The sequence below is a fragment of the Leopardus geoffroyi genome, chromosome C2 (genome assembly GCF_018350155.1).
Source record: "Leopardus geoffroyi isolate Oge1 chromosome C2, O.geoffroyi_Oge1_pat1.0, whole genome shotgun sequence".
NCBI classification, from domain to species: domain Eukaryota; kingdom Metazoa; phylum Chordata; class Mammalia; order Carnivora; family Felidae; genus Leopardus; species Leopardus geoffroyi.
The window spans coordinates 157,688,161-157,711,099 of record NC_059333.1 but is presented as its reverse complement, the minus strand read 5'-3'; the positions used below and the strand labels follow the sequence as shown (position 1 = coordinate 157,711,099).

The 22,939-nt window shown below is 57.3% G+C and overlaps 2 protein-coding genes across 7 annotated transcripts in view; one reads left to right on the top strand and one right to left on the bottom strand.

The window, feature by feature from the left end:
- The window catches only part of ANO10 (anoctamin 10), a 288,539-nt gene that overhangs the window by 265,115 nt on the left and 485 nt on the right, over nt 1-22,939 (top strand). For 2 of the 4 annotated variants that reach the window (XM_045436775.1, XM_045436776.1), the window contains one exon: nt 3,070-3,565. The exons of the other annotated variants lie outside the window; for them this stretch is intronic. In XM_045436775.1, the coding sequence (XP_045292731.1) occupies nt 3,070-3,150 (81 nt within the window). In that variant the 3' untranslated portion in view covers nt 3,151-3,565. Of the gene's footprint in view, nt 1-3,069; nt 3,566-22,939 lie in introns of those variants that run through there. 4 annotated transcript variants of the gene reach the window in all.
- Nucleotides 14,872-22,939, bottom strand: part of SNRK (SNF related kinase) — a 58,965-nt gene continuing 50,897 nt past the window's right edge. For all 3 annotated transcript variants that reach the window (XM_045436763.1, XM_045436764.1, XM_045436765.1), the window contains 2 exons: nt 22,723-22,857; nt 14,872-18,822 (listed from right to left, as the gene is read on the bottom strand). In XM_045436763.1, coding sequence (XP_045292719.1) covers nt 17,631-18,822; nt 22,723-22,857 — 1,327 coding nt within the window. In that variant the 3' untranslated portion in view covers nt 14,872-17,630. The remainder of the gene's footprint in view (nt 18,823-22,722; nt 22,858-22,939) is intronic.

Sequence of the window (22,939 nt, the reverse complement as noted above, 5' to 3'; positions counted from 1 at the left end):
CAGAGGGCTGGGCTGCAGGAGGCAGCCTGGTGCCCAGAGGGAACAGCACGGGTTGGGCCCTGCCCTGTGACTCTGCCTGGGTCCACAGTGTGGCCCAGAAGGGACCTACCCGCCTCCGCTCCAGCTTGCTTACCTGCGCAAGATGGCAGTCAACACATCAGAGACTCCCAAGGCTGGGGACGTCTCAGGAGAAACTTCAGAGACCTGGGCCCCCCTACAGACCAGTGAGTTAGCATCTCAGGGAGGGGCCTATGAATCTGCATTTAAGAGAGTCTCCAGGGTCTTAAGCGGCCACAGGACTGAATGATCATGAAGGTTCTTTCGGATTAGAACATCTGTGCTTCTTAGCGTTAATTCTGCCAACACTCATCGTCTCCCCTGGGCGGGGAGGGGGCTCAGCCCCCTGGCTCCTCTTTACCAGGAGGGTGGGGTGGGGTTCTGTTACAAGTTCATAACAGCAGACGGCATCTGGACCCTTCCTTACCTGAGAGAAGTCGTCACAAGGCCTCGTAGCTTCTGACTCCTTCTTTCGGGAGGAACAGAAGAGGCCTGCCTGTTTGCAAGGGAAGGTTTGGGTGTCGCTCACTGACCTCAAAACCAGTTTAACTCTTCATCTCTGGCAAGCCAGCTGCCACAACTTGTTTCTTCTAAGCTGCTCGAGTGTTTCTTTGGGCTTTAGCCATGGGTTTGGAGTTCTGGTCCTGCCCCCGGCTCAGCGTGTCCAGCAGGGAGGACGGAAGATACAGGGGGACGAGCCAAGCCTGAGCTCCCCTCGTGGCCAGGATGCTCAGCCCTGTGCTGGCAAAGGTCTGGGGAGCACAAGCCTTCCCGCCCACTGTGGGCCACGTCTCCAGTGGGGTCACAAAGCTCCATGAGGCAGATCAGGCCCCACGGGACCCACCGCAGAGCGGAAGGGCGGCAGGCGGGCTTGGCCCAGCCCAGCAGATTGAGGGGCCTGGTCCGTCCTCCCTACAGAGATGGGTGCTCCTGGCAAACTGCTCCTGCTGCCTGGGCTGAGGCCTGAGAGGGTGGTGGGGTCGCTGGCTGCCGTTCCTGCCTTTGCAGCTCAGTGCGGGTAAACTGTGACCTCCCGGATGCCCCCTGAGCAAGGGGGGGCGGGTGCTTCAGGCAGGGAGGTGGGTTCCGAGTCCCTCCAGTCCCTCCCTGGCCTGAGAGAAGAGTCACCGAAGGCCGGGTCGTTCCGGGGAGAGGGCGCGTCCCACAGAACCCTCGGCCCGGCTGCCGGAGAGCGGGGTGCCCCTCCTGGGAGACCTGCAGACCCCCTGCAGTCCCCGTGCGGGCAAGGGGCTCCCGGAGGCAGTAGTGAGGGAGCAGCTGGGGCCCTGCGGGGAGCCTCAAAGCCTCCTCTGGATCAAAACCCATTTTGATTTTCCTCCCCACATGAACGCTGGGGGAGCGTGGCCAGAAGATTCTCTGACCAGCCAGGGAGTAGTCTGTCCCCCTTGTAGTTCTAGTTTAGTTAAATCTATTTAGCCTTTACTTTCTATGGTTACTTGTCAAATCAGGAAAGAGATTCATATTCTGTCTCATCAAAAGACCTTTAAGAAGGTCTCTTAAGTATTAAATGACATCAGCTGGGAGAGTCTGCCGTGAATCCGGCCTGAAAGGTGCCGGTTTTGCTGTTTGGGGATAGTTACCTCAGCCGTTAGCAGGCGAAGTGGGCTCGACCCTCACGTGGCCTGGCAGTTCTGCTCCTCCCGGTTGGTGAACTAAGTCAAGCCTCACCACCGCCCCTCAGGCCGAAGGTTGTGCAGACATCGCCGCTGTGGGTCCTCGGGCCAGGGTCCGCTCCTGCGCCCGCGTCCTGCTCCGGTCGGCCTGCTGCGTCCCCTGCAGGGAGAGCCCCCTCCCCCCCAGACTGGTCGCCGGGACCCGCCTGCCCCCTTCCCCAGCACGAGCCCTCCCAGAGCCTGCTGCGGACGAGCAAAGAGCAAAGGCCCGGCAGTTCCCGGCCCACGGGGAGAGCGGCCGCCCGCAGGCTCCCGTCGCCATGCCTCCCGTGGAAGACAGGCCGGGCTCAGACAAGGGAACCGTCTGGGGTGAAGTGGGGTCTCCGGAGGCCCGCCAGATCTGAGGGTCCTCACAAGGGGAGATGGGGTTGAAGCGGGAGACGGAGGCTCTTGATGATAGTCCACGAGAGGGGTTCCTCGCCCTGAAAGCCAGAGGGCACGTGGTGTCCTGTCCCGCCCCGCGTGGGACCGGGGGCCTCCCACAGGGGCGGCCAGGTTCCTGGGGCAGCGGCGGACTTTGTGCCCAGAGTTTTGTGTTTCCTGTAAGTAAGTAACGGTTATCGAAAATCAGCGTGTGTATTTTAGGCCAAATTCCAAAGGAGTTACTCATTTTTTCAGCAAACAAGCAGAGCCACAGTCGTGTTTTCCAGCACCCATGGGACAGGGGGCTGCGAGGGTGGGGCCCCAGGACCTCCTCCCCCACGGCTGCCGCCTTGTCCTCGGGCGCGGGCTCCTTCTGACACTTCCCTCTGAGCCTGGCGGGCTGCGCCTCCGTCATAGGATGCCCCCGGTGGCACTGGATGGCCGGGCGTGGTCCTGTGGCTGCAGGGACAGAGGACTGCTAAACATATCCGCTGTTTTGGCCCATCTGCTCGGGGCCAGGGATCTCACGCGCGGTGACCCCCACAGCCCCCCTGCAACAAGTGCACCACGGCTCCCATTGCGCAGATGCGGAAAGAAAGGCTCAGAGGGCCACCCCGTTCGCAGTTGCCCCCGCGGCAGTGCTCCGGGCCCCCTGCTGTGTCCTCTCCCCGCCCCTCTTGTTCTGGGGAGTCCGGCAGGGGAGGGGGGGTGGGAGGCGGGTTTCCAGCGGCTCCTCATTTCTGGATCCGTAGAATCCCCACCGCGCTGGGTTCCCAGGCACCACATTCCCAGCCACGCCGCGGGCCGCGTCGGGACGAACGCCGCGACTTCTCGGCCTCTCTGGGTTCCGAGTGCGCGTCGCCGGAGCCCCAGGGGCACCACCGCCGCCCGCGCCACCCAGGGGCCACCGCTCGGGCTTGCGTGGCTCACCCAGTGTCCTGTGTTCTCTCAACAGCAAATGAAGCTCATGGCCGAGAACCTGAAGGCGGAATCGAGGGAAGGCCGTGAGGAGGAGGAGGAGGAGGAGGAGGCCTGAGGGCCGCCCGGGCTGCCCTGCCTGCGCGAGGGCACGGGGGCACCTGGACCGGACCCGATGCGTGGCCCAGGAGGCGGTGCCCGGTGGCAGGCAGCCCCGCCCCCCGGTGTCCTGGTGGGGGCCCGTGGCGCCCCCCACCAGGCCGCACGCCGCTGCGGCTGCCCCCCTCCCCACTCCCCCCCCCCCCCCCCCGCACCGCCCCGGGGCCTCACCCCTCGCAGCCAGCCGCTGTCACGCCCCGCGGCCTGGGCGGAAGGGGCCCCCTGCCGAACCCCAGTCGAGGGGGGACGTGCGCCGCGAGGCCGTGTCGCCGGCACCCGGACAGCTGCGACCACCCCTTCCCCGGTTCTGTTTCGCGGTGTGTCCCCCGAAACCACAGTAACGGAGCCATTAAAGGCAACGCGCACCCCTCTGACTCCTGCTTAGCGCACGTGGCCTGGGAGGCCCCGCTTCCGAAGCCAGCCCCGGGTCACGTCGTGGGGGGGGGGGGAGCCAGAGGCGGGGTGCCGGCTGCGGGGCTCGGTGGGGGGCGGGGCGCCCGTGCGCCACCCCGCGGAGCCTGGGGCCCAGGCCGTCCTCGCCCTCGGTCGGTGAGGTTCTGTCCCCGCGGGGGGGCCTGGCCAGGGCCGCTGGGGGGGCTGCCTCCGTGCCCACGGCCCCAGGCGGAGGGAGGGAGGGAGGGAGGGCCGGCTGCCTCGCCCGGCACCCTGGTGTGGGCTCACCCCTGCGGAAGGGGGCCTCCGCCCCCCACCCCCACCCCCACCCCCACCCCACCCCCGTGCCGTGGGGCCGCCCGCACCCTCTCTCACAGGCGCGAGGACGGTGACTCTGGGGTTCCGGCTGCGGTCCAGCCGGGCGTGAGGACCGCCCGGGAGGGCAGGGCCCCGCTTGCTTCTTCCCCTGCCAGCTGCCCCCCTCTGCCTCACGCGGCGGCCGGCACCCCGCCCCCCTGCCCGGGCCCGCGTCCCTCCCGGCCGGGCCACCACGCACCTGCGGGCCCTTCCTTCCGCTTGGGAGGCAGCCGGGAGGGGCTGAGGACCCGGTGGCTTCTAGACCCGTGTCCCTCGGGGCCCGGCACCTGGATCGTCCCGTTCGCATCGGTGGAGGCGCCCCCGGGGCCCGTCCGGCCTGGCGTGCCGGAAGCCCCTCCTCCCCGCCGGCCTCTCGGGGCCGCTCGAGGTCCCGCCAGGCCTCCCCGCCTGCCGGCGCGGACGTCTCCCAGCTGGCTCTGCCTGGCCCCCGCCTGGTGGAGGGCGCTCCGGGGCACAGGCGGGCGGTGGTCGTCCGGGGCTTGACCTGAGCTCGCTCGCGTGTCCAAACACCAGTGAGCGGTAGCCGCCGCTGAGGTCCCGGGCCCTGGGCCGCCTCCAGGAGCCTCCCCGCAACGCAGCCCGGGCGCCTGTGTTTGCTGGCGGGTCGGGGGGCCGGCTCCCGGGCTCCCGCAGGTCCTGGCTGTGGGGCGAACGCGGGCGGGGGCATCAACTCCCCGCCCGGGGTGGGTGGGGGGGCCCACGGCCGCCCGCGAGGGGCGGCCTCTCCAGGCTGGGCCTGCTCGCCCCGCGAGGTGCGCCCCTCGCTGGAGGCGTCCTTCCCCAGGAGCCTCCCCTGACCTTCCTCGCCGCGAAGCGCTCCACCAGGGCGAGGCCAGAGCCGCGTGGGGAACGCGGTACCCCTGGGGTGCCGGGCACACGGGAGCCACCTCCGCGGGGGCCGCGGGCCTCAGGAGGGTGGCCGTGGGCCGGGCCGGGCTGTGTCGCGAGGGAGGCTGGTGGTCCCCGCGCCCACCCGAGCGCTCACCGCGGCCCGCACCCCGCACCTCCCTTCCTTAGCTCTCCTGCGCGCCGACTGGGCCCGCGCTCTCCTGTTTCTGGCCTCCCCTCCGCCCTCGGGGCCCGCCAGGGATGGCGCCCGCCGCCTCGGGCCTCCCGCTGGCCACGCGCGAGGGGACACCGCCCCGCTCTGCTCCCCGGTTCTCACGGGTTCGGCTGGGGGCGCAGCTGCGTGACCACCCTGCTCGCGTGTCCTCAGCCCGCCCGTCCCACAGAGTGGACCGGACCGGACCGGACCGGAGGCGCGCCCCCCCCCCCGCCCTGCCCGCGTGGACCCCCCGAGGGTGCAGAACGGGACGGCACCCCGAGGGGACCCGGCGGCGTCCCCCAGGGGGAGGAAGGGCTGCTGAGCCCCGTGGGCCCGGCCCCGTGTTTCTCAGAGGCAGACAGAGGAGCCACCCACGCTGTGGTCAAGCCCAGAAGGCTGAAAGCCGGTCTCTGGACCGCAAGCCCGTCACCACCGGCTCTCAGGGACGGTGGCGGAGTGGCCGCAGGGCAGGCCCAGGAAAGGCGCCCGGCCACCCAGGCAGAGGCCGGCCCGGGGGTGACCGCAGCCCTGGCCGGGCAGGAGGGGGGGTAGGGGCCGTTCCTCCGGCCTGCGGGGGGCGTGGAAGGCGTCTGGCGGTCTCTCCCCCCCCCCCCCGTGGCGACTCCCCCCACCCCACCTCCCGGAGGTCCTGCCATACTCTCACCAAGCCGCGGGTGGTCGGTGGACCTTGATCCCGGGCCCCTTCTCAGCCCGACCCCCCTCATGCAAGCGGCATCACCGCTGGTTCTGTGCCTCATATTTCGCGGGCACCCCTGAGAGGGGCCTCAGAGGCCCCAGGGGGTCCCGATGCCTAGGCCCGGTTTCCGCTGGTGGAGCCAGGCCTGGGCGAGGAGGGGTCAGGCGGTGGACACTCCCGTCCCTCCTGAGGGCCACACCGTCACACTCCTTACCGGCGGCTCAAAAGCTGAGACTTCAGGGCAGATCTTTATCTCAGCGGCTTTTGGGAGGAAGCGAGAAGCCAGTGGCTAGGGAGGCCCGGTCGGACGATGGGGCTGGAGCCGGGGGCCCAGTGTCCCTTGAGATGCCCTGTGAGCCTCACTTTCCTTACATGGTTCTTTTAACACTGAGGCAACCGGGGCACGCGGGGTTCCCGCAGGAGTGCGGCCCGCTCTCAGCCCCGCGAAGGCCCGCATCGGCCAGGACGGTACCGCGGCCCCCCCACGAGCTGCCTGCCAGCGGCCCTCTCCTCAGCCCTGACCCCGCAGCCCCCGCCCTTCTCCCCCCCCCCCCCCCCCCCCAGGAAACCAGCCAGAGAAGACCCAAGGCCGAAGGCCGCAGAACCAGAGGCCCAGGCCGTAGACTCCAGCTGAGTTATTTCAGGAATCCCAGGGCCCCCCAAGGAGGGCACGGGGCACCAGCCCTTGGCCGAGCCCGCGTCCCCCACGCCCACCCAGGGAGGCTTGGAGAGAAGGGGCCCGACCCAGGCCGGGGCCGCTGGAGCCCCGAGGGGAAGACGCGTCCCTCATCCCACCCACGAGAGGGGCCACGGCGTCTCCGGAGGACGGAAGACGCTCTTCCTGGGCCTGGCGGGAGGCCCCTTTGGCCATCTTCTTGTCCCAGCAAAAGTAGGCCCCCGGGAAGGCTGTGGGACGCAGCGTCCTAGCTGTCCAAGAGGCGAAGTTAGGAGGTCTTAGAAGACAGCCAGGGGCCCCCCCACCCCGAGGCCTGTGCCGGGCGGGCGGTGAGTCTGGGACGGCCCCGTGGCGGTGGGCCCTGCTCGGCGACTCAGGGCCTCTGGGAAACAATCACCTGGACCCTGTTGGAGCGGACGCCCTGGTCCCACCCCTGGGCCTGAGGGACAGGACTTTGGCAGCTTGGCCCGAGTCTGCATCCCAGGGGATGGCTGCCGTGGTGCCCGTGCACCCCGAGGCTTGGGAACGACGTTGGGGGCAGAGGCCCTTCTCGTTTCTCTCCCGAAGGGTCTGATGCCAAAGGCCCTCCAGAGCCAGCCTCCCGCCCCCCGGCCTTGTCACCACGGTCACCACGGGGGGGGGGGGGGAGGGGGAGACCCCACCGGGACCTGACCAGGGGGCACAGGAGCAGACACTGGCCAGCCCCCCCGATGCCGCCATCGGATGGCCTCCCTCCTCCCCAGGCCTTTGTAGGCCCTAAGATATCCGGGCAGTTCAGGGAGGGAGGGGGCCGGATCCCTGCCCACAGCGACAGCCGCATGGACCTCGAGGGATTACCTTAGACCAGGAAAAGACCATGGTGGCGTTTGTCCCTGAGCGTGTGGCGCAAGTCACGCTGACGGCATGCGGATCGCAGACACCGCGGCCTCCTCTCTAGACCGTCTGCAGGGCAGGTGAACTTGGCACGCGGAGGGGAGCCACCGGGCACAAAGTGTCCAGGGCACGTGGCCCCCTCCGCGTGTCCTCTCTCTCCTGACCCGGGCAGGAGGACGCGGGGCGGCGCGGGTAAGCCCAGGCCGGCGGGCCCTCTCGGGGAGCAGGACGCCACAGCCGTCCCCGGACCCCAGCAGGCACAGGGCAGCCCGACCGGCCCGGGGCGCGCAGAGCTCGCGGCCGGATCTTCGCCTTGCACTGCTGCTCCCCCCCAGGACGTGGTGGCGGGGCGCTGCCTCCGTCTACCCAGCTGCCTGGCTCCGACGAGGGAGACCACTCCTGTCTCCGCCCCGACGGAGACCGCTGAGCGGCTTTAAAGCAGCCTCTTCCCACCCCCCCCCCCGCCCCCGCCCTGACCCCAGAACACAAGGCCCCAAAACGGGCGCCACGGGGTCGGCCCATCACAGGTGGAGTCAGCCACATCCAGACGGGGAGACCGGAGCTTTCCACGGTCACCTGCCCCGTCCTGAGGGCGCCCTGCCTGTCGCGGGCCCCGACGGGCAGCTTGCAGCCGCTGCGTACCAGCCACAAGCCACGCTGCGGCGCCTCACGTCCGGCCCACGCCCGAAGGAAGCACGCAGGCTGCGGTTTGCGTCGACGACCCGAATCGGCCCGGCCACGTGGCCGACCTCCATCCAAGCCGTGGGGTCCACCGGGCAGTCGTTGCTGTGCCTTCCACACGCGCACGCGGAAGGCCCCGCTTCCCACAGACCACGGGCATCTTGGGGGCCTCCCGGTCGGTCCCAATTTCCTCCCCGGGGCTGGGTCCCGGGGAGTAGCCAGCCGGCCCAGGGAGGCCTCGGCCAGCTGGAATTCTTCGGGGACCGTCGTGGGACCAGCTGTCTCAGCCCCGAATCTAAATGATCTCGAGGCGTGATGACCTGCCTCCTGGTCTCACGGGCAGGTCCACACCCCCCACCCCCCCGGACCCCGCTGTGTCCCCAAATTTGGAATTTTTCAGGTGTTAGAAGGGGAACGGGATGCAAAGACGTGTCCCGTACAGGCTCCAGCGGGGCTTAAAGCGGAACCTTCTAGGACGAGGTCTTCACACTGCTTTGCCCAGCTCTCTGGTACCGGAAGGTCGAAGGTCATGTCGAAGGCCCTTCTCGACCCTTCGCATCCGGGTGGGCAGCCTGAGGGGCGGGCTCTGGGATGGGGCCAGTGGTGTGCCCTTGGCCAGGCGCCTGAGCCTCCGCGCCCCCACGGCGAAGCAGGGCCAGTGCGCCACCTGCCCACCCCTCAGTGGGGCGCTCTCAGAGCGACCCCCACGCGCTCGCTCTGCCCCTCCCAGGGGCACCTCCCAGCACCTGCTTCCATCTCATTCTCCACAAACTCGGGGCAGCCCCTGGTGCCCAGAGCCGATCCGCAGCCCGCTCGGCCTCAGACGTTCCCAGGCTCACCTTCTCCTCGCGGCCTGCGGTCTCCACTGCTTGCCTCCTCCGTGCTTCCTGTCTCTGGCCTTTACTGCTCCCTCGGGGCCTCTGCTCTTGCCAAAGCCCCCACCCCTTTTCGGTGCTGAGATCACCTCCCCATACTTGTGGGGTACAGACCCGCAAGGAATCTGCCAGCCAGGTGCATCACCCACGGGGCCCAGCGCAAGATGAAAATGCGGTGTCCTTGCTCGAAAGGTATCGGGAAGTTCAAGACAACAAAGAGCAGAGCGTTGACTAGATGGAGGGGGCCCTTCTGAGCCGGGGCAGGGGTGGGTGACGGCCTCACACACTCCGTCTCCGCCTTCATGGCAGCCTGCCACCAGGCACCGCTCCTTCCAGCAGTGGCCCCCGGCCTCCAGTGCCTCCGGTATTCCAGCCCAGAAATCAGCATCCTAGGGAAAGGAGGAATGAGCCAAGAGGCAAGGTAGACAGTCCCTCGGCAAAGTCCACTCCGGGCTCCTGGGGATCCCCATCCGCCCAGCTGTGCAGTTCTCTGACCCTGGCATTCGGCTCCGATTCCCTCCCCGGACTCACCCTCCTTGGAACTCTCAGGACCCTCCCAGCAGTGCCCTGCCACACGTCACCATCGCTGGTCTTCCTCTGGTACTAATCGAAATCGTCATGTCATCCCTAAGGGGACTATAAACTCGCAAGGACCAAGACTCAGCTTTTTTTCGCTTCGTAACTTCTCAACCTGTAACAGTCTGCTTCGAGTGGGGTGTCTGCCAATCCTCTGTTCTGGAGTCAGGGGTCCTCAAAAATACAGCATACTGGGAGTCCTGTTAGCTCAAGGAGGGCTAAAGCCCACTTCCCCTCCTCATCTATCCCTTCCAGATCCCAGGGGGGCGGCTGTGGGGGCAGAAAGGCAAAAGGGCAGCCTGAAGTCTGATGTGTCCTTCAGTGGAGGGCTTAGGAGGTATCGTCTCAGTGGTGGGTCAAAGTGGCCCTTGGCCTGTCCTAACACGCTTTAAAAGCAAGACCCCCAAGGGATCTTCCTGATTCCGAGTAGCTGTATGCCAAAATGAAAACCAGCACTTTTCACGTGAATAAAACGATCCAGCACTCAACAGTGTGAAATGTGTCCAGGATTGTAATAAAACACTATCGACCGAGAATTCTGTACCCGATGGAAATGTCCTTCACGAATTAAAAGTACTTTTTTAGACAAGTAGAAGCTGACAGAATATACTGTCAACAGACCTGCACTGTAAGAAAATTTCAAGTTCTAAAGACAGAAGGAAAATACCAAAATGTGGATATACACAGAGTGAAGAGTGGTAAAGATACAGGTGCTGGCGAAAGAAGAGACGTTCCCCCTCGGTTTCATCTCTTAAAAAGAAAACAATTTAAAACAAAAATATTTATGCCTGCGTAAAAATAAAACGTATGCCAACAATAGCACAATGAATAGGGAGAGGACAGTGGAAGTATACAGTTGTAAGGTTCTTAACGTTCTACATGAGGTAGATTGTGGGGTTTTGTTTTTGTTCTGAGAGAGAGAGAGGGAGGGAGAGATGATGTGTGCCAGCAGGGGAAAGGAGCAGAGGGACAGAAAGAGAATGTTAAGCAGGTTCCACATTCAGTGTGGAGCCCGACATGGGATTCAGTCCCACACCCCTGGGATCATGACCTGAGCTGACAAGAGTTGGATCAACCAACTGAGCCACCCAGGCGCCCCTAGATTGTGGTTTTATACATGGATGTGTGTGTGTGTGTGTGTGTGTATACACACACACACATATGTACATACATGTATATGTATATATATCCCTATAGCAACCACTAAAAAATTAAAGAGGCACAGCCAAGAAGCCAATAAAGAAGCTCAGTTAAACAAAAAGAAGAGAGTAAAAGAGTGGAAAAGAAACAAGAAACAGATAAGACAAATAGAAAACCAGAAAGATGGTATATTTAAACAACCAGGTTGATAATTATGCTAAATGCAATAGATTAAAACACTCCAAATAAAAGGGAAAGATTTGCAGATTGCATAAAAAGACCCCACTATATGCTTGCTATCTGTAAAAAAAAAAATCCAAAAACAAAATAACTCTACCTTAAATATAAAGACAAAGGTTAAAAGTAAAAAGATGGAAAAAGATACAGTCCTACAAATCAAAGAAAGCTGACTGGCTGTATCACACCAAGTAGATTTCATGACAAAGAATAATTTGCCAGCGATAAAGAGGAACATTTCATAATGATGAAAAAGATCAATTTGTCAGGAGGATTTAACAATCTTAAATGTGCGTGCACCTGACAACAAAGCTTCAGCTAGAACCAAATAAACCTGATAGAACTAAAAGGAGAAATAGCAAATCCACAATCACGGATTTCAATACTCCTTCCTCACAAAGTGATAAGAGACAAAAAGTAAGCATACAGAAGTCTCAAATCGACATTAGTAAGCAACTTAACTAACTGACACACAAAGAACACTTTACCAAGAACCGTACTTTTCCGGCACTCACAAAAACATTCACCAAGGAAGTCCATTTAGCTGAGCCATAAAAAGAGTTTTGGTAAGCTTAAAAACATTTAAATTATACAAAGCATAACTTCTGGCCAAAACAGAACTGCACTAGAAATTAGTAACAGAAACTTATGTGGAAAATCTCTAAATATTTGGAAATTAAATACCTTTCAAAACATAACATGATTTAGCTTTTAAAAGGGTCACTCACACAAAAGACCCCGAATAGCCCAAGTAATGTTGAAAAAGAAAACCAAAGCGGGAGGCATCACAATCCCAGACTTTAGCCTCTACTACAAAGCTGTCATCAGCAAGACAGCATGGTATCGGCACAAAAACAGACACAGAGACCAGTGGAATAGAACAGAGAACCCAGAATTAGACCCACAAATTATGGCCAACTAATCTTTGACAAAGAGGAAAGAGCATCCAATGGAAAAAGACACTCTCTGTAGCACATGGTGCTGGGAAAACTGGACAGCGACATGCAGAAGAATGAACCCGGACCACTTTCTTACACCAGACACGAAAATGAACTCGAAATGGATGAGAGACCTAAATGTGAGACAGGAAACCATCCAAACCTTACGGGAGGAAACAGGCAATAACCTTACTCGACATGTCTCCAAAGGCAAGGGAAATGAAAGCAAAAATGAACCATTGGGACCTCATCAAGATAAAAAGCTTCTGCAAAGCAAACAATCAACAAAACTTAAAGGCAACCGGCAGAATGGGAGAAGATATTTGCAGATGACATACCAGATAAAGGGTTAGTAACCAGAACTTAGCAAACTCAACACCCAAAAAACAAATAATCCAGTGAAGAAATGGGCAGAAGACATGAATAGACATTTCTCCAAAGAAGACATCCAGATGGCCAACAGGCACGTGAAGAGGCTCAACATCACTCCTCATCAGGGAAATACAAATCAAAACCACACTGAGATATCACCTCACACCAGTCAGAGTGGCTGAAATGAACATATCAGGAGACTCTAGAGGCTGGCGAGGATGTGGAGAAACGGGAACCCTCTTGCACTGTCGGCGGGAATGCAAATTGGTGCAGCCACTCTGGAAAACGGTGTGGAGGTTCCTCAAAAAATTAAAAACAGATCTACCCTATGACCCAGCAATAGCACTGCTAGGAATTGACCCAAGGGAGACAGGATGCTGATGCACGGGGGCACTTGTACCCCAGTGTTTATGGCAGCACCTTCAACAATAGCCAAATTATGGAAAGACCCCAAATGTCCATCCACTGATGAATGGAGAAAGAAATTGTGGTTTATATACACAATGCAATACTACGTGGCAGTGAGAAAGAATGAAATCTGGCCACTTACAACAGTGTGGATGAAACAGGAGGGTATTCTGCTAAGTGAAGTAAGTCAGGCAGAGAAAGACAGGTATCGTGTTTTCACTCATGTGTGGAATTTGAGGAACAGAAGCCATGGGGGAGGGGAAGAGGAAAAATAGTTTCAAGCAGGGAGGGAGGCAGACCGTAAGAGACTCTTAAATACAGAGAACAAACTGAGGGTTGCTGGGGGTGGGGAGTGGGGGGAGGGGAAGCTGGGGGAGGGGCACCGAGGAGGACACTTGCTGGGATGAGCACTGGGTGTTGTATGGAAGCGATGAATCGTGGGAAGCCCCCGCCGAAACCAAGAGCACACTGTGTACGCTGTGTTAGTACGTTAGCTAGCTTGACAATAAGTTATATTCAAAAAACAAAGAAAGAAGACAAAAACAAAACAGTAAAAGGATCACTTGCCCTGCCGAATGGAGAACAGACAAGAGAAGGGCAAGGGCAGAAGCGGCAAGGTGCCCCAGGAGGAACTTACAGTCGTGCACTCGAGTGCGTGTGAGTCGTGTGAAGAGGATGGTGCCATGGGCTGGAGTGTTTCTAGTGAAGGCAGTAAGAAAGGGTGAATTTGTGTGTGTGTGGTTTTTTATGGTCTTTTTTTTTTTTTTTAACGTTTTAGTTATTTTTGAGAGAGAGAGAGACAGAATCCAAAGCAGGCTCCAGGCTCTGAGCTGTCAGCACAGAGCCCGATGTGGGGCTCAAACTCACCGATGGGGAGATGATGACCTGAGCCGAAGTCAACGTTTAACCGACAGAGCCACCCAGGCGCCCCAAGAAGGGGTCAATTTTTGAATGGTGCATAAGATTTTCTGTTGGGGGGTACTTAGGTGCTCAGTCATCTGAGCGTCTGACTCGATTTCAGCTCAGGTCGTGATCCCAGGGTCATGGGGATCAAGCACACTCAGTGCGGAGCCTGCTTGCGATGGTCTCTCTCTCCCTCTTCCCTCTGCCACTCCCCCCCGGCTCGCGCACTCTCCCTCTCGCTAAAAAAAGAAAAAATTAAAAAAAAGGGAAGGGTGATACCAAGATTCTTGTACAAAAAGGTTGAGAGCGGCCACTTACGAGACGGGAAAAATGAGGAGGGGAAGGACTTTGAGGGGAAGGTTGTTAAGTTTTGAACACGAACTAAGGTGCTCATCAGACACATCCGTGTGGCTGAGTCCAAGAGGTGGTTGGAGTCTGGTGCTCCTGGGATGTGGGCTGAATGTATCTTGGGTTCTATCAGCACGTAAACTGAATGGGATGGCGGAGAGACTGAGCGCAGAGAAGGCTCCAGGAATGAACTCGCAGTACTCCCAAGTTCCGAGTTTGGGAGAACTAGCAGCCGGGGGATGGGAAGCCGTGCGTTGAAAGTGGGCCCCAGAACAGCAGGGGGTTCACAAGGAAGGCTGCCCAACTCCTCACACGCTACCGTGGGCTTGAAGCTGACCACTGGGGTTGTGGCCGCCAGGGCCTGAGGCTATGGCGGGGGGCCGACGGGAAGGGAAGAGGCACAAACGCATAGAGATTTCTTTTGGGGTTTGTGGTAACGCTTGCACAACATCTACACGGAACCCCCTGAATCGTACAAGCGGTGCATCTCAAAGCCGTTTTTAAAAACCGACCACTGGTTTTAGCACCTGGAGGTCACTGCTGACCTTGAGCAAAGCAGTGACCGTGGGGCGACAGCAGCGAGAGCCTGACTGGAAGGGTCCAGAGAGCGAAGAGAGAGAACAAAGACATCTTTTTAAGACAGGGGAACAAAGTCCGGTTTGTTTTGTTTGCTGTTAGGGATGATCTAGCAGAGAAGCGAAGATGGATGGTGCAAGAGAAAGGAGAGAACGGCCAGTAGTCCCCACGGCTGCCTCACTTATACGTGGACAGGCTCAAGGAGTGAGCGAAGGAACTGACCTTGGAATCCCACCGCCGGGAGGAAGGGCGGGGCACGCGGCACAGGTGAAGGTGGGGGGCGCAGCGGGAGCCCGCGGCCCTTCCCTTCCCTCGCTGCGGTTCAGCCCATCGTCAGGGAGCCCGGTGGCCCAGCCAGGCGAGGAAAGCGATGGACCCGGGGAGCAAAGCACAGCTGACGGGCAGTCCCGGGGCCACCTGAGACTTGCGGTCAGGAGTTTCAAGCAGGAACAGTCACCGTTCGATTTCTTCCAGTCACCTCTGGCAGCACAGGTGCACATCACGCAGGCTGGGTCTCGACACAGCGGCACTCGCGAGAAGACACAGAAACGCAGACTCGGCTTCTATTGCTGAACACCAATATGCCACTTTATTATCTGGATTGTTTCTTCCCATCTGTCACATACCTGTCAATGCTTACACAATGAGGAAAATCCACCAGCAGTGGAAGCAACCGACCCAATCAGCTGATGATTCTGTACCCTCTTAACACACATCGGTTCTTACTTGGCAGGGAGACCCTTACTTCGATTCAGTCTCACGGCTGTTCTTAAGATCGGTGTCGAGATTGTCACATCTTTAAATACAGATAGAATTGCCAGAAGTACATAATTTTATATATATATATATATATGTGTATATATATATAATATATGTACACACACGTACAGAAAAATACAAGACTAATTGTTTTTCCACAATATTTAATTTACACACTACTATAACTCTATGCAACTTCTGAAGACAGGTTAAGGGGTACAAGAAACTGTTTAGAGCTAGTAAAGAGTTTGGTCCAATATTATCTTCATGTAACGGTTATCTGCTCCCTCCCTTTTATGTGACGACATACTAGGACATACAACACATGCACAGTCATTCACTTACGAACAGGTAAGACGCCACTCAGACTGACCTCTGTACACCCAGAGGGCCAACCAAGCACACGCGACTAATAAGGCTCTATGATACAGCTGTGCAGCATGAACGGTCAACACTGCCGCTCCTAGAGTGAGCACCACATATACGTCGGAATATAAAAAACCATCGGAGACCAAACACACGTGGGTTAGTTAAAAGGTGCCATTCCAAGGCTATACATAATCACAGGAAGAAGTATTTACATTACTTGGAAAACAGCTGCAACAAAGAGTTTATTGCCAATGCCCTTTAGAAACTTCTCTCCTACGTTTAATACAGATGTTACGCTCACTGTCTATGTGAACCACACATCTTATTTCTGGCCCTTTATAAGATCCCTGCTCAGAATTTCAAGCAAATATGTTCTATGGCTTCACCCACACATCTTTTCTGGTAGCTTTCAGTTATAAATATCACAATGAACTAGAGCTGTAGCTTAAAACATATCTAGCCTAGGTCTAGAAAGTGAAAAGTATTTTAAGTATCACCTTTACTTAGTTTAGTAAGTATACTGTGAAATTCCCTAGTGCGGACTAAACTATACGCATCGTGAGTAGCAGAATCAGCGTGTACTTGGAGGAGCCGAGGGCCATGGAATGCAGTCCTTGGGTGCTCTGCCCGCTCTGCGGACAAAGCGACGGTCACTTCAGAGACACGAAGGGAAGCTGCTGGGAGTGGGAAGGCCCCCCACCCCCGGCCCGGCCGCATCCCACCCCCGGTGTGGATAAGCACCGCTTTGAAGACCCCCCAGGGCACAGCTTGCAGAGGCGGCATCCGGCCCCTCTCAAAGTTAGCAATCTGCAATATAGTGCGTCTTACGAGACAAGACGCCACGAAAGAGGATTATCTGGTCAAAAGTCGTCTTTGTACAGGAACACTTTAAAGCGAGAGTTCTTCGTTTATTGTTTTGGCAGGAAGGCAAAGTGGAAAACACCTCCAGAAAAGAAAAAGAAAAAAAGAAGAAGAAAACCAAAACAACAACAAAACACAAAGCAGGCTTTGTGCGTTTTGTCTGCTGTACGTGTGAATTTCACTCTTTTATAGGTGTATTTTTTGATCAGCCAATTCTCGTAGCTTACTGGACAGCCAGAGAACATAGAAGAATGGAAAAAACAGAAGAGACCACTGAATTACAAAACTGCGAAAGATCACATCACAGTAATTTTTTCTTTTTTTTTTTAATTTATAGGCTTTTGACTTTGCCACCCTCTGTGTGCACCTTTGCTTCCATATCAGGCCCTACAGTTTCTTCTATCTACAAGGTTTTAAAGGAAACCCTAGGATGTGCCCTACGGGAAGGAATTTACACCGAGCATCTTTTTGTTCTGTTGGACAGACGTACACTCTATAAGTAGAGTTAAGACACCATCAGTTCACTTCATCACGTTACAAAATAAGATTGTCTGCTTGTAATTTACCACTACGGGGGAAGCTGCCTTATAAATCTAAGTACTTTATCTCACCTAGTACAAAACAAGAAAATCTTTTTCAGTTAAATTTTACGAGCCCAACCTTGTTTTCACACTAGAGCTTAAGACAAACAGGTGTGGGTGTATTGAAATCATGGTTTTAAGGTTCTCAGTGCAGACGCTCGCTGTACTCGGCCCCTCACGGGCCTCGGGAGGCGGGGCTCGGGCCTCGGGAGGCGGGGCTCGCGCTCGCTCGCTCGCTCGCTCACTCGCCCGCCCGCAGGCTCCAGGCCCGGCGGCAACACAACGTTATTGCTTTGGTTCGGTCTCGGACAGCACGGCGTGTGCCTCAGGGCACGGAGTTTCCGTTCTCGCAGAAGCTCAGGACGGGAATTTACGTTTCTCACAAGGAGACAGAAGCATTTTTTCTCTCTAGATTAAGTGCAGGACATCCAATTTCTAAGTGCTCCGTGTATCTTAGGTCCCAAATATACATTTTAATTTAATCCTGATCATCCACATTAAAATTATAAATGTAAAAATGACACAAGAGACTTTTCGGCTGGAAAAGAAAAGCAGTGTCTAGCAGCATGCACAAAGACCATGCATTGTCACGTCGGCAGGCGAACAAACGCGAAGGTAATAAATAACTGCTCCGAACGCCCCCTCGAAGGGAGGAAGCGCGGAGAGCGGCCGGAGGGGCGGGCCGGGCCGGGGCGCACCGCTCCGGGCGGGCGGGCGGCGGGGGGCGGGTGCCAGGGGCCGGCGGGGCCGCGGTCAGATGACGTGGCAGCAGCTGGCCTGGCTGGAGGCGCACAGCAGCCCGTCCTTAGGGTTCCGCTGGATGTTCACAGAGATGGTCTTTTCGCACAGAGGTAGCTGGAGCACGTTGTTTTTCAGGTTCTTGCTCTTTAGCCGTTCGAGCTCCGCGGCGCCGTCGGCCACGTGGTCGGAGAAAAACTTGCCGCCGCCCGCGCCGGGGGCCGGCCCCGCGCCCCCCGTCGAGCTGATGCACATCTTCCACGTGGACTTCTCCTGCACCTTCACGCTCGAGAACGGCAAGCCGCCCTGCGGGTCGAGAATGTACCTGGCGCCGCCGTGCAGCTGCGAGCCCAGGCAGAGGCTCATGAGTTTGAGGCTCTGGACCAGCTCCCCGGGGCCGGGGCCGGCGCAGCGGCGCGTGCTGCCCGACGTGCCCGTGGGCTTGCCCCCCGAGCCGCCCGCGGGGCTGCCGCCGCCCGCGCCGCTCTCGCTCGGGCTGGCCTTGTCCGCGCCGCCGCCGCCGTCGCTCGGCTTGCCCTGGCCCCCGCCGTCGCCCTCGCTCCCGGGGGGCCCCTCGCCGCTATCCCGCCGGTGCCAGGAGTAGGTGAAGCCGCCGTCTTTGTCCAGCCGCCGGCGGCTCTCGGAGTCGTCGTCGCTGGTCTCCGAGCTGCTGCAGCTGGAGCCGCGGCCCTGGCTTTTCCTGCGGTGGTAGCGCTTGTGCACGGTGCCCGGGGAGGCGATGTTCATCTTCAGCCGGCTCAGCTTGGGGGGCAGGTTCTCATCCATGTCGAACTCGTCGTCGGATTCCCCTTCCTCAAAGATCTGGTTGAGGACGGGCGCGCTCTTCCTCGACGTCAGCCGGTTGGTGACCGAGGGCTTCCGGCGCAGAACCACCTGCGTCGAGAGGGACACGGGCTTCTTGTCCTCCTCGTCTTCCTCTTCGTCCTCCTCCACCCGGAACAGGCACTTGCGCCCGCCGGCCGTGGGCTTCAAGCTCGCAGGTGACACCGTGGAGAGCGCCGGTCCGGCCAACTCGGGGAGGTCGTCTTTCTTGGCCGAGTCACACAGGCCTTTGCTCCTGTGGCCGTTGAGGACGCCGTCGGCAGCCCGAGCAGGAGACTGAGGGACGGTCCCGTGGGACAGAGGAGTGGCCGTGAGATCATCCTCCAGGTCCTGGGGCACGTCGATCTTGGTTGGCCACGACTGCCTGCGTAACAGATTGGAAGGAGAGAGCCATGTAATAATAGGCAGACTCTACCTACACGCCACGCCACGCGATGCTTCCGGGGCGAAATCCACAGACTGACAAAGAAAGAAAAAAGACAAGAAAAGGAAAAACCACCCCAGCGGCCTCGCAAGCCCGTTCGACATCCTCTAAAGATCAGCAAGGGCGCCAGCAGGGCGAACGTGGTTCTGAACCACGGGTCCGGCCTGTGGCTCACTGGCCAAACGGACACATCAGAGCTGGCGGGAAAGAAGGCCAAGAGCCAGCCCCGTCTTCCCATACACATCTTACACCACAAGCAAGCAGTTTTAAACAGCACAGGGAGGTCACCAAAGCAAAACTCAAACACCACACATTTTGTTCCTTTGGGTCTTGGCGCACGACCTTTGAGGTATATGGTTTGCTAATAAAATTCACCTGAAAAAATAAAATACAATTCACCTGAAATGCCCAGTCTTCCAGATAGGACAGGATGGTATAAAAGTGGGAACAGCTCAAGATTAAACAGGAGAGTACTGCAAAGAAAAGTCAATGTACACTGGCATGCATCTCTTCATCAATTAAAAAAACACACCAAGCTAAATATAAATGCACGTTATTTTTAAAAAACTTCTTGTAATGTTTATTTTTGAGAGAGCGTGAGTGAACGAGCAGGGGTGGGGGGAGGGAGTGGGAGACACAGAATCCGAAGCAGGCTCCAGGCTCTGAGCTGTCAGCACAGAGGCAGACGCAGGGCTCAAACTCAAGAACCGTGAGATCATGACCTGAGCCAAAACCCAGAGTTGGACGCTTAAACTGAGTCACCCAGGCACCCCTAAATGCACGTGTTTTTAGATGTCCACACAAGCGAAATGGGTGCCAAATCCATAATTACTGAACCTTCAATTTTATTCCCCAATCTAGAGTCACCTAAGGAACAAGAACACCACTTGGCAGCCAAAGAAAAAGACTTTTGACAATGAGGTCTCTGGCCTGTTTCGTCCTCTCTGTCCGGGGTAATAGCAGATGCCAGAGAGATTTAAAGTAGCCCCTTCCACACTATGACACTTTTGTTTCACACCAATTATGTTCCTGGAAATAATCAATTAAATCTACAGTTGGAAAAAAACCACCCGGAATTTATGATAGACCTCTCTTCTGCAGCTCAGAACCAACGGTCCTTTCTCAGCGGCCCGTTGGCTAGTCACTGCTGGGTAGTTTAGGAGAGCCGAGTGCCGGATAAGGTCTTTGAGGTCACTAAGTGCCTCTGGACAAGTCACCCGTCCCCCAGCCACACGAGTACGTGAAGCCGGCGGCTCTGGGGCACGCTGGGGAGCCCCGGGCTGGGAGGCCAGCGGCCCACGGTGTCCGACCAGCAGAGCGGCAGCCGGCGCAGTCCAGGACGCGGGGACCCGCCAAGCGGCGGAGGCTCTTCACGCCTCACCTCCTGAAAAGAAAGCCAACGCCGTTCTCAGAACCCGGGCCCAGGAACAGGACGGCTGGGTGCTGCTGCTGGGGTGGCGCCTCCACTGGCCACGTCCGAACCTACCGCTTTTATAGGAGTGAATCGAGTTGTTCAACGGCTCACGTTAACCGAGCACCCATGTGAGCTCCTGTTGTGCTAAACTAAGTCATCTTTATGGTCACAACACTGCGAGCAAATCTGGCTTAACAAAACAGAGGAGAGACAGCTAAACAAGAATCAGGAAGGAGTCACATGGACGGCACGGTTCACTGCCTCAGTGCTCACCAGAGCCAGCGCTGTCCCGGGAGCCTGACGGGGGTTAGTGCACTTGGCCCCCCACGGCTCCACAAGGGAGCCGCATCTTCCCTCTTCACAGACGGGGAAATGAGAACACAGTAAGAAACCTGCCCAAGGTCACGCAGGCTTGTGAACAGTGACACGTGGGTTGGGTTCCACAGTTACTCCCCCCCCCCCCCCCCGAGGCAACCCAGGAAGCTTCCGGATGGCTGTGGCTGCACAGACAGACCTCTGCGGTCTGGCCTCAGTGGTTCTCCTCACTTCCGGGTCTCTCAGAGGATGCCGGCCCCGAGCCCTCCGTGCTAGGGTCAGCTCCTCAGAGGACCCCGTGAGGCCTCTTCTAACACACAGACCGCACCACGCTTCCATCCCCCCCCCCCCCCCCCCCCGGCAGAACACGAAGAAGGTGCACCGTCTGCGGCTGGGGGTCCCTGGCTCCCCCTGCCTGCCCCTCCCGGGGAGCTAACTGCTGGCTCAAAGGCCCATCTACTGACTCAGGGTCACTGACCTGAGGGCATGTCCAGCAGCAGAACCAAGTCAGGTCCAGGGTTCTGGCAAAGTCACAGTGACAATAAAAAGAAGGCAAGGAAGCAGATCTACCACCTTGCCTGGGCCCGGGAGGAGGCGAGGCCCTCACAGCATCTCCACTCCAGCATCCCCAGGAGGATAAAAGGAAAAGCTGAGGGAAGGTTCTGATGCTTCTTTATGGCCTCTGTCAGTTTTGTTAACTTTTATAATAAAGTAAAACCAACTTAACTCGTTTACATATGTGATCAAGTTTAGATCGCGTTCTGATCTGTTTCCCTAAAAATAGCTCAAATCCAAACATTGCATTCTCCAAGGCTGGGGTGACTCCAGACTCGGTGGCCCGACGTGTGGTGACCCTGCTCTTTCCCATCAGATCAGGGGCCTCAGCCCGGGACTAGGTTGACCTCACCACTCAAAGTCATGGTCCTGGTTGGTCTCACTCCCAAGAGCCCCCAGCCCCCGGGGCCCAGTCCTCTTCCAAGCAGATACCACACAGAATGCCTAGGTTTTATTACAGAAGACTCCATCCGGGATACAAATGAAGTTACGAAGACCACTTTCCAGTTCTAGATTTCTAAATCTTTATTCTTTGGCCACCCAGGAACATTTTCGTCTCTCTTCTCTGTCGCCCCATCCCAAGTAACAGCCTACACATGGCAAGCTGACAGCACGTAATGTAAATCCAATGGCTTTCTGCCTATTTTAAATAATAATTACTACTTAATATTCACACATACATACATATTCCTATGTGGATGTAAGAGTAGAGAATTATTCAGAATTGGGAGCATCCTTCTCTTTTTGAATCACTACACTTCCACGGATTACTTCATCTGAAGAGGGAAAGATAAATTATATATAACTTTCATAGTGGTGATGTCAAAAAGTAACCCTCTCCACGCTCTCATTTTAAATAGAAAGCTAATATGGCAGAAGAAAAAGCAAAGTGGGAAAGAGGGGGTGGGAGGGGAGAGGAGGAGAAGATGGAAAGCACACTCACGACTTTATCAAAGACAACGGTGGTGGTAAAATACTCATAACAGTGACAGCACACAGAGCAGCCCAGTTCAGGAGGCAGACAGTATTCTCACTCCCATTATCACTCCCAGTCAGGAAGAGGTTAAGTGACCTCTCAAGGTCAGGCAGCCAATAAATCAACTAGCTGATGTGTGTAATCACTGAAATCCTGAGCTAACACAATGGCACAGAAATGCCCTGGATGTTCTTAAAAATTATTTAAAAAAACTGAGGGAAAGTATGGCCTTGTTCCTGGAATGAAAAATTAAAGAAAATAACACATTAATACATATCAGATCTGGAAGAGTTTAATGGAAAATAGTTGACACACACTCAGCTGCTTCTCCAAACGTGTTTTCCTGGCCAGGCCAGCAGCCACAGCCCCTCTCCCCTGAACGCAGGAGGGAAGGTGTCCTTGGTGACGAAGGGACAGGACCCCCACACGCGGAGAGCCCATGCACGGCCTCTCCCATGAGGCCGCCACCCCTGTTTATATTCTCTTGCCCCAAAGAGTGATTAGGAAGCATTTTTGAAAAAGGGGTTCACTATTTCAAAACATTAAACTTACTAAAATCAGGGAGGATTTTTTTTCTCACCTAAACTGGGCCTTGATATTGCTAGGGCTTGCAGATCTGGTTTGTATTTCTTTCTCTTGTTTCTCCCTCAGGATCCTTTCAGCAAGCAGGAAGTATGTGGCCGTGATGTGGTTGTACCTGTTGGTTTCCAGGGCTCTGAGGAAAAGAAGGGGAACAGACACAAGCCACGTCAGAGGGTTTAGTTTTTTACAAGCAGAACTGATTTTTTTTTTTTTTT